Genomic DNA, 10,940 nt, shown 5'->3' with positions numbered 1-10,940 from the left:
AATATCCTAGTAAGAAAGATAATGTTAGCATTTATGAATATCTGTATAGATTCCTTGGCAAGTGCTCCCCAAACGGTTGGTTGAGTCTCCAGCGGAGGGGCTTGGTAGAGTCACAGCTGAGCTCAGATGCACTTATACCGGTATGCAAACACACGTAGTACCTATCCTGATTTATAAAGCTACCTACCTAACCTTACTAACAAAATGCAGTTGTGACTACGTTGTATAAACGCGCTCCATTGGTCTCATAACGTCTGCTTTACCAGTTTGCCGAGGTGATTTTTTTTCCAAGGATGGGGTCGGGATGACCACACCCCGGGGACGTCGCCCCCAATTAATGTCATTGGTCGATGCGACCGTCGCTGCTCGCTAGCGAAACCCAGTGTTGCCAGCTTGGCGACTTTGTACTTTTCAGACCCCCTGGTGACTTTATTTCTCAAAAGTGACTAGCGACAAATCTGGCAACTTCTTCTGACCATTCTGACATGTTAATGTGTTGAATCCAGTTGAATCCCAACGGATTTTGCCTATAAATTGGTGCAGCCGGCTGCTGCTGGTTTTTTCTCTCCTCTCTGCGTGTCTGATAAACACATCGCTTCAGTGCAGCCCTTTCAGTGTCGAATTCCATGCAATTTTGACCAATTGGGGGAGCAGTGCAAGCAGGGGGAGGATGGGTGGAGGGTTTGAAGGAGTGAGAGAGCATGTGTGAAGGGGAGAGGAACGGCACTGCACTAGAACAAAATAATTCCACAGACAATAACGTTTTATTTTTTCAACTCTTGGTTATAATTGAAGTGATACTGAGATAGAGCTGCTACACTATATTCTTTGCTAAGGTGAGTTGAGATAAAGTGGAGTATGATGATTAACCTTAAAGGAATTTGTCATCTTAAACCACTGCATGTGAAGGCATCCTTTTAATCCAAGTGTTAGTGAACTAGCCACAGCATAACAATACAACATGCATGATGTGTAATGGCTGCATAAGAACAGTGCTTATAAACCATATGCAGAAAATCATATTATAGGTCATATTATATGCTAATCTGATTGAATCGTCCCTGGGCTAGGAGGGCCGAGGTTCCGAACAGCATTGGGGTCATCGATTGGGTCCATTCTGAAGTCAGAGGGTCGCAGCTTCATGATGCTGGTCTTCATGGAGTACCACCATCCCCGCCAAGTGTACCAAACCACCCCGTCGTCTGTGACCCCGCTGTAGTGGCCATGAGGGTAGTACCGGCCATTGAGATGGGCTGAGTGACACCTGAGAGAGAGAGAGATGAGGAAATAATCTTTGGTGATTTTTTTTCTGTAAAGGATGGAGGTAGCTACTCTGGAGTAAAGCCCTAACCTGTTGAACCACCAGCCTCCTTTGTCCTCCTGGGCGCAGTTCCCGCTGTAGTTGTCGTTGTCCCGGTCGTAGGTGCTGAACCTCATGCCCTGGTGGCTGGCCCACACTGCCACGCCCACCTGATAGCCGCCGGACAGAGAATCTCCTGCGGTGCCTGAACAGCTTCCAAAGGCGAGTCGGTACTGCTCCTGCAGAGAGAGAGAGATTCCGACATCTGATGCATCCACGGTCGCTGCTCCACAGTCTATGGATGCATCCAAGGCAAGTAAACTCTGTCCACACATCTAAATAGCGGGGGTGGGAATTGCAGAGGAACTCCACGGTAGTGTATGTTCAATAACCATGGTGTTACGACACAGCCATTCTATGATACTCAATACATTACTATGATACATCACGACACAGCGATTCTGTGACTCAGTACATTGCAAGACAATACATCTACGATACATGATAGCCTATCTGTGTAATTGAAGAATAAACAAGCGTGAATTCGCAATAGCTGTGACCACATGCAAATTTACGAAATGCATGATGGCAGGGGCAGCCCACCCTATGCGTCTGCCACCCTGCATTTTTTTAAATTGCCCCCCCCTCCCCACACACACACACACACATTTTAGCCAATTGGTATGAATGAACACACACCTGTACCTGTCCTACACACACACTTGATCTCCATGCCAAATTTAAGCCTCCTAGGGCAGAAACTGGGTGGTGGACTTTTTGTGGACCGAGCGACCTATTCACCTTATCATTTGCCCATATCAGGAGGCTTCTGCATAACGTCATTTTGTAATCGTTATTCCATTTTAGACCCGCAAGTAGATTACTCGTACCTTTATCATTTTTAGACTTGCCAAAAAGCTGTTTTCAAGCAAAAAAAACCCCAACTGGTATAGCTTTAATATTTTTTCGGATGAGAACGTAACATCCAAATATGTGACCAGTTTATCAGAATAACGCCTATTTGGACATTTTTAACGAGCAGTGATGAACGCTGGCTGTGCCCGGTCGGACTAGCTAGTATCTGTCAACCCAGCTGACAGTGAGAAAACATTGTCGACGTGCTTAATTGTAACTAACGTTATGCCGACCACCCGGTCGGCATAGCCATCGGCTCCTCGCAGCAGTAACCCTATGAGCATGTCACTGAAGTTGGCCACACTCGTTGCAGTGTAGCAGCTGAATGTTTCCAAACTTCATTCATAGTTTCCAGTTTAACAAAAATGAATGAATGAATGCAAAAAAATACACATTTCAGTGCTTAATCATAATCAACTTGTAAATAAAAATAAAAAAAAGATTTGGCTCTAGTGTATTGATGCCGTTTGTATTGCAAGACGAAGTATCACAATATTTTGATATTTTGTCCCACCCCTACTAAAGAGCCATCCAACCCCCCATCAACCCCCCTACCTTTTCGTGAGCCACTTTGAAGTCCTTGTACTCGGCATAGCGCTGGTTCCCCTCAAAGTCTTCCAGGTTGATCCTTAGAGAATAATTACCTGCAGCAGACAGACGAATGCCAACAGCAAAACACAACCAAACCCTTATCTTGACTCTAGACACAGAGAACAATGCCATCTCATCATGTTACTGAAGTCATGTAAATTGGCTTAGACTTGTTAGAAAAGTTCCCTGCCAGGTGCCTATTCATGACGGGATGGACTGCTAAGGACGGCAATCAGGCCTGCCGGGGTGCCACAGATGATAGCAGTGAACATACAGAAGCCGGGGTGCCACAGATGATAGCAGTGAACATACAGAAGGCACTCCCCCGCTATCGGGGTGTGGGGGGAATGGAGGTAGCCTAGTCTGGGCACCTCACACCCCGCTTTTTGTCATGGGGGCGTAAACCACGGAACCAGAATGAACACCGGAAGGAAGTGCGCCAAAAAACGTCTTTGTTGCCGTTAGCTTGACGTCTCTTTCCTCGATTAATTGTCCGATGCAAAGCTTCTGTATTGGCTTAAAAGATGTGAGATTGTGAATCCGCAATGTTTCTACAAGAACTTCTTCAAAAACTTCGTTCGGTACGTCCATCTTTTGTTTTGTTGTTTGCCGTTCTGATACTTGTGTCAAATTGTCAAGTTAACGTAAAAGTTGACGAGCTAGAAACGCTGCCCTTCCTGTCTAGGGCGGGCTCTAGGCCGGAACCAGGTAGGGTGACAAAATCAATTGTGAACGGAAGCCAGGCTCTTTCTCGCCGAGAAGAGCCTGGTGACGCGAGGTTAGGAGGTAGCCTAACTGCATCCAATGTTCTAACCGTCATTCCCGGGCGAATGTGCGCTATCGATAACGAATGCCGAGGGCTCTCACCCATTAGTCATGGATGCCTCTGCAGCAGACCAGGAAGAGCGCCCGTAACGAACTCTCGGCCTTCATGGTCCATCGAGGGACGCCCGAGGCGGGTTCTGAGAGAGTTATCGGGGAGGTCGAGTCCAGAGCGGCTGCCGTGCAACCAGCCGGATCCTCCCGGGACTCCTTCCGTACATACTAGACATTTCAATGATGCTGTCTTGTCTACCTTGATTTCTTCACAAACAGATACTCTCATGCATGAATAAATCATAAATGAATGCAGAAAAAATGCTGACCTTGTGCAGTGATGTAATGCAGGTTGTCATTTCCAAACCAAAACTCTCCTGATTCTGACTCCATGTCTCCAAAACCATCTTTATACTCAGTCCATGACCTGATAGATAGATAGATAGATAGATAGATAGATAGATAGATAGATAGATAGATAGATAGATAGATAGATACATAGATAGATACATAGATACATACATACAGTAGATAGATACATAGATAATAGATGGATGGATGGACAGACAGACAGACCTGTTGAACCTCTCAGTGCCATCTGTTCGCCTCTGTATGAGCGTCCATCCGCCTCCTTCAGTCATGTCACAGTAGACTGTTACTGGAGAGGGGCTGCCATGGGGTCTGATCCTGTAGAAACCACTGGATTTGGAGCCAGAACTGAAGAGCTGGGAACAGTCTGACACACACACACACACACACACATTAAATATTTTATGTATTTTATTTTCCCCGTTTCAGCTTTTTCACTGATTTTAGATGGATGTTGGATGAGATATTTCAACCCAGTCGCCAGAATAAAACGTTGGCATTTTACGTGTCTGCAAACCAGGGATACGTACGATCTCAACTTAAATTTGAAACAAAATGGCGGTTAATTTGAAAACCTCGCTGCCTCTCCAATGTTAGATGCAAATAAGACAACTTTATCAACTTTCTTTATGTTTATGCAAGTAAAACTATTTAAGGTTAGGATTATGGTTTGGGTTAGGTCAGGGGCGAATTTTCCACTGGGCACTTTTCAAAACCTTGATTCTGTCCCCCCCACTTTTTAAACTGAAAAAACTGTGGGTAAACTGAAAAAAATCATGCTTAATATGCTACTGTTTGACCAGCCATCATATTATGGCTGAGAATGTTAATTGAGTTGCTAATTATAAGCTATAGGCTACTCCAAAAGATTGCCACGGATTTCCTCGTCTGTAAAAAGTGCCCTCTCCAGACCCTGAATGCATTTCTAATGGCGCTCTGTATGGAAATTCCCCTTTCCAAACTGTCCCTGAAGGCAGCACTCGCAGTATTGTAACAGCAAATTTAACTTTTGTACTAATATTATTCAGTTTGTGGAGTCCAAATGTTAATTTAAAATGAGATATTCCTCTAAATCTGGCTAAAAACATTAAAACTTTTTTGCCAGCCCCTGCCCCTCTAACAGGCGGCATTAGCTCAGGAGGTAGAGCTGTCGCCTGGGAATCAGAAGGTTCCCAGTTCGAGGCTGGCTCCTCCCGGCAGTGTGCCAAAGTGTCCTTGAGCAAGACACTGAACCCCTAACTGCTCCCGACGAGCAGTTAGCGCCTTGCATGGCTGCAGACGCCGTCGGTGTGTGAATGGGTGAATGTGAGGTATTCATGTAAAAGCTTTGGGTAGTCGATAGACTATATAAAATGCGCTCTATAAATACAGTCCATTTACCATTTAACATTCTCTGCACATCCCTGCTGCTGTATAAAGGGTTAGGTGAAGAGAGGAAGTGAACATGGTAAGCAGTGAACATGGTTGAATTTAAAATAAAGCACACTAATAATAATAATAATAATAATAATGATAAATAATAATACAACCAACGTGATTTCAATATGGCTCTGGCTTTCACATCAGTATTGTTCTATGCCTTGTTCATGTCACCTGCTTTCATATCGGAGCTCTGATGAGTTGGAGGAGTTGGTGTCTAAAAGGCATGTATTTAGTGTGTGTAGTTCTTCATAGATCTAGCCTCTTAATCTTCCCCTCAGAGTGCACCAAATTGATGCATTTTACTTTAAAATGTAAAAAGAAATCTTCAGGGGGGGCATGCCCCGGACCCCCCTAGAGGGTCGGCGCTCCACATTTTATTATGTCCCCCCCACTTGTGAAACCAGGTATTCGCCCTTGGTTAGGTAACAACAAGGCTAGGTTGAAACCTGGCATATGGCTGGCGTGGGAAAGCGTTGATGAGCTTGTTGTCAGCCAACGTGGCTGATCGGTTTGAAATTGTACCAGGCATGCACATTTGTTTACCAGGCAGCCATATTTTGTTACCCACTTTTGTGTGTCTGTGTTTACTATGATGAAAAATGTGAAAATGGAAAAGACTGAAACTCAATTGCTCTAAAAATTGCCTAGTTCCAACAATAAAATGTGATTTAAAAAAAATATATATCCTGCAGTGCAGTTTTTTGTGGAAATCAAACCCACGTCATCACAGAAGCTTCCTAGGTGACTTAGCAGTTAATTTATCAGTGAACATCAAACACACAAACTTCAGAAGTAACTCCAAATAGGTTGAAAGCAAGAGTGGATAAGCATCATGCCATCAGCTGAGCATGTTCTCCAGCACCTAGAAACCACAGAATCCCTCTCCCTTATAAAGCAACAGCAAACACCAGACACTGCACTCCACACATCCGCACAACAGCATCAATCCAACACAGTTCAGAAACAAGTGCCACCCACTTAGTCCAAAGAAAACACCATAAATTGTCAAATTCAGACACTTTTCATTGAAAGGCTAAACGGGCAGGCCAAATTCAGACCCCGCCCCCTCGGAGATTCCAGGCCGGCAGGCTGCACTCTCCGCTCCACACAAAGGCAGCTGGCTTATCTCCTCGAAATGGAGGAAATGGCTGCCTAGTGCCTGTAACTTGGCAGAATTTCTAGCCCATAAACTAACTAATAACTTGGCCAATTGTACAGTATGTAACATACAAAATAAAGCAAAAGGTAATGTCTAAGGAGGCAAACAAATGTAACTGGCTCATTAAAATCGCATTCCAGGATAACGTTAGTTAACCTAGTTAAGGCCGAATTCAGACCCCGGCCCCTCTGAGATTCCAGGCCGGCAGGCTGCACTCTCCGCTCTGCTCCACACAAAGGCAGCTGGCTGCTGCAATTCTCACTCGCATAGCGCCACAACATGCTGAATCCCCCATCGAACTTCCTCCGCTCAAAATATATATTTTTTTTCATTGAAAGATGACAACTTCCTCTGGCCACATTTCAACGTGCTGAAGTACAGACAGTCTCTGGAGCATTGGAAGATTGTGGAAGATATAGACTGGCTTGGTAGACTAACCGGTGTGCTGTGTGTCCTGGGGCTGCTCTGCTCTGGCCCTAGTCTTGCCAGGCGTGGGCTGGTTGAGCAGCTGCAGTCTGTGCAGGAGGATCTCCTGCTTCTGAACCCGGCTCTGCAGAAGCTTCTCCTGCTGCCTCAGACGAACCACCTCCTCACGACAGCTGTCTGACGCCTGCACACACACACACACACACACACACACACACACACACACACACACACACACACACACACTTTGTATTACTATACTTACTTGCCCCTAGGTAGGTAGAGAACTTTAATGTCCTCCAAGGAGGCAATTTGTTGTACAACACTATCATCTGTAACAGTCATTAATACGGATATAATACAGTGCACTAAAGTGCATATCTATAGCAGCCAGGCATATTTAAAGTGCATATTGCTGATAACTAGCTATATTCCAATAATCATGATTAAAAAAACAATGAGTATACTTCACATCCCCTTAATCCGGATTACCAGATCTCACATCCTGTTTGAGTTATTGACATGGGAATAAATGAGGGTTTTGCTCTGTTGGTTGTGATCTTGGGGTATCCATACCTCCGAGCAGAAAGGAGGAGCTGGAACTACTCTCTGCCTTCACAGTGCAAATCAAGAGTCTCACTGCACAGCTGAGCTGTCAACCTGCTGTGATCGGACAGTTCTTGGTGATGTCATCAGAACCGAAATCAGCCAATAGGCTGACAGGAAACCCTCTGTGGTACGCGTGCTACCAGATGAGCCACCAGGACACACTCAAATGTGGAGATTTTGCACAGAATCCTTCAGCAACACTACTCAAAAGCCAAATACATTGGTTTAAAGCTGAAAACGTGTTTTAGGGTTTACTTAACCTTTAACAATCTTTCCCAATTTGTTCTTGTGAGTAACTTTGGAATGTCCCTACCAACATACAATACAATAACAAGGATACTCTCAATAAAATACTTATAAACTTATTTCCTGTTGCAGTATTTGCAAATACAAAACTGACAGGAAATAAGATGGGTTTCAAACTGTTCCCTAGCAACACAATAATCACGTGAAAACCATCTATAGAGGGATCAGGATGTTGATAAACAAACGGCTTCAACAGCTTCTGGGGGGCAGCTGCCGTTGGTTTTAACCAGCAGTTTATGGTGAAACCATGCCCTCTTTGAACTGTAACTAGTCCTTCATACTTTAAGCTAGACACTCCATTTAAACTGTAAACAAGTGACCACTTTTAGAACTCTTATCACCTTAATTCAGCTATAATTTATCTTTTGTACTGTTTGAGAAATCACAGTTTATGTTTCATGCTTTTCCAGCCAATGGGACCCTATGGAGCAAGCCTTGAGTGTGTCTCACTCTAGCAGGCTGTACTTTTTTACTAAATTCACTTTGACAGTTCACACAACTTTAACACTACATACATAATATTATACATCAGACCCTTGAGCTACTTCTGCTAACACTCACAAAGTCAAAATAGAAGCGATGTGATGTATAGTTTTTTTGCTATTAACATTTGGCACAGCTTTTCAGCTTTATTTCATACGAGTTAACTGCTGCAGTGGCACCCGGAAGTGTTTTTTTGTTGTTGTGATATCACGCTGATTCGTCCTATATAAGAGGACCTTCATTCATAATGGCATTCTCTAACCCATGTGCCTAACCCATAACCTTGAGGGAAACTTTTCAGGTTGGACTAAAAGTATTCTATTGTAATCTGCTATTGGCTGGTCTTGGTTGTTATTGGCTAAGACATGACAAACCATGTCAAACAGATTAATACATGACAAACTATGTCAAAAAGATTAATAGGCCTACATGACAAACCGTGTCAGACAGACATGAGAATAATAATAATACATGACAAACCGTGTCAAACAGATTAATACATGACAAACCGTGTCAGACAGACATGAGAATAGTAATAATACATGACAAACTATGTCAAACAGATTAATACATGACAAACCGTGTCAGACAGACATGAGAATAATAATGATACATGACAAACCGTGTCAAACATTAATACGTGACAAACCGTGTCAAACATGAGAATAATAATAATAATACATGACAAACCGTGTCAAACATTAATACATGACAAATGGTGTCAAACATGAGAATAATAATAATACATGACAAACTGATGAACCTAAACCCAAACCACTGTTGTTGCTGCAAACATAAAATACATCACACATAAAAGGCATCACTGAGCAGGAGAGGGGTTTTCCTGGGAAAGAAGGATCGCCAGGAGTTTACAACAGCAAACACTTTGATGAACTGGCTATAGCTTCAATTACTATGCTATCATTTGGCAATAGAGTAGCAAAACAGACAAGAATTGAACATGTTCCATATTGAATATAGGAAAAAGTTGATGGTTATTATTACTTTAACCCTCACCACAACCTTTTAACCTTAACCCAAACTTATAGATGTGAAGACTGGCCTCACTTTGGACATGTATCTGTCATAATAAATCATATACATACAGAACTACACTACACTCAGAGAAGTTACATTTACCAGTGCACAGGATCTGATGTAACTGTCCCAAAAGTACATTTTAGTATCCCCACCTTTCTCTATGACAAAATAAACTCAAATCATTGATGAGACCTACATTACATACGCATACAGTATGTAATTATGTAGTTAGGTGGAGGTAGAGAGTGCACACACATTCAAAATACCGATACCGTTATGATGGTCTGTTGACTGAAATGTTAATGTTTCCAAATTCAATGTAAAGTAGCAAGAACACCAGTGATTATAATTCTCCAAACATTAGTACTTAGAAATGCTGAATCCACTTACAGCCAGAGCCGGAGAGCCATCCATGAAGACCATCACTCCTATGAGAAGAACCAGTGGGCCTCCCATCCTCTCCCTGCTCACAACCAAAGACCAGTAAACTCTTACAAGTCAAACGAAATATAAAAGTGAAAATATTCCTCGCCTCGAGAGCCAAAACACAAGCTGCAGCCAAGGAGGGAGGGAGAGAGAGACCGAGAGAATACCTAATTCTCTACAGTCATAAAACAACGTTGCAGTGTCAGAACAGACACACGGGCCAAAACCAGCAGCACTTATGGCTAAACTAAACCAGCACTTATGAGAAAACTCAACTCAACTCCTTTGTTTGTGTGGAATCATGTAACATCATGTAACAGATGATAATTTATGGAAACAAAATAACCATTTTCCTTTATGTATAATATATCATCAGAGGATTGAAAAGCAGAGGTTCGGCCAAAGGGTAATGTCCCTACCTTCTGTTCTCCACTTGCCAGAGCACATTTTCCATTCCTTCCCTTTTAGCTAACCAGTGTTTGCTTCAAAAGACTGGCATTAAAAGCACTGACAAATTGTGTTGAGTAACAAGAGAAAGTGTGATCATATGATATTATATATCAAACATTGGAAATCCGTAGGTGCATTAGTGAATGTCTGGTGCTGGTCTAGCTCCAAAGGTTGAATGATTAGTAATAAAGTGCTAATTTCTAACTTCAAATAGATGTTGTCATACCAGCTACTGTAAATGCCACTGAAGGTGTGTCTTCCCTTCAAGGATTACAAAGTGCAACACTCTTTAGTGCCAAGTGTCCAAATTTTAATATTCTTACTAAAGTCACAAGGAAACAGAATTTTGATTTGTGTCTCTCCTCTGTAATCACCAGTAGAGTTGGCCGGGGTGTCTGCAGGATATCTCAGAAAGTTACGTTGGTGTGGAGGGGGGAATAGAAATGGCCAATCACAAAAGAAAGCGCCTGACTTACAGACGGACTCACGTAACACCATCAAACTTTGTAAAAAGGTTGGTCATGGGCCAAGGAAGAACTGGGGTGTGTTCAATCTGAATACATTGTGTATCGTTTTGCTACAGTTTCTGGGTTGAATGTCATCTTAGAAAAAAAAGAAAAAGGTCTG

At 42.9% G+C, this 10,940-nt stretch overlaps 1 protein-coding gene across 1 annotated transcript; it reads right to left on the bottom strand.

The window, feature by feature from the left end:
• Nucleotides 1-1,041: 1,041 nt before the first annotated feature.
• On the bottom strand, nt 1,042-9,893 carry fgl1 (fibrinogen-like 1; the record flags this gene model as incomplete). The annotated part of the gene is made up of 7 exons (XM_083651814.1): nt 1,042-1,264; nt 1,352-1,539; nt 2,771-2,859; nt 3,952-4,049; nt 4,199-4,358; nt 7,011-7,182; nt 9,828-9,893. 7 exons carry the CDS (start codon nt 9,891-9,893, stop codon nt 1,042-1,044), a joined length of 996 nt encoding a protein of 331 aa, XP_083507940.1.
• Between the last annotated feature and the right edge of the window lie 1,047 nt (nt 9,894-10,940).

The sequence above is a fragment of the Poromitra crassiceps genome (genome assembly GCF_964638095.1).
Source record: "Poromitra crassiceps genome assembly, chromosome: 15".
Taxonomy (NCBI): domain Eukaryota; kingdom Metazoa; phylum Chordata; class Actinopteri; order Beryciformes; family Melamphaidae; genus Poromitra; species Poromitra crassiceps.
The sequence above is the reverse complement of the archived record's forward strand: the minus strand, read 5'-3'. Positions and strand labels throughout refer to the sequence as shown.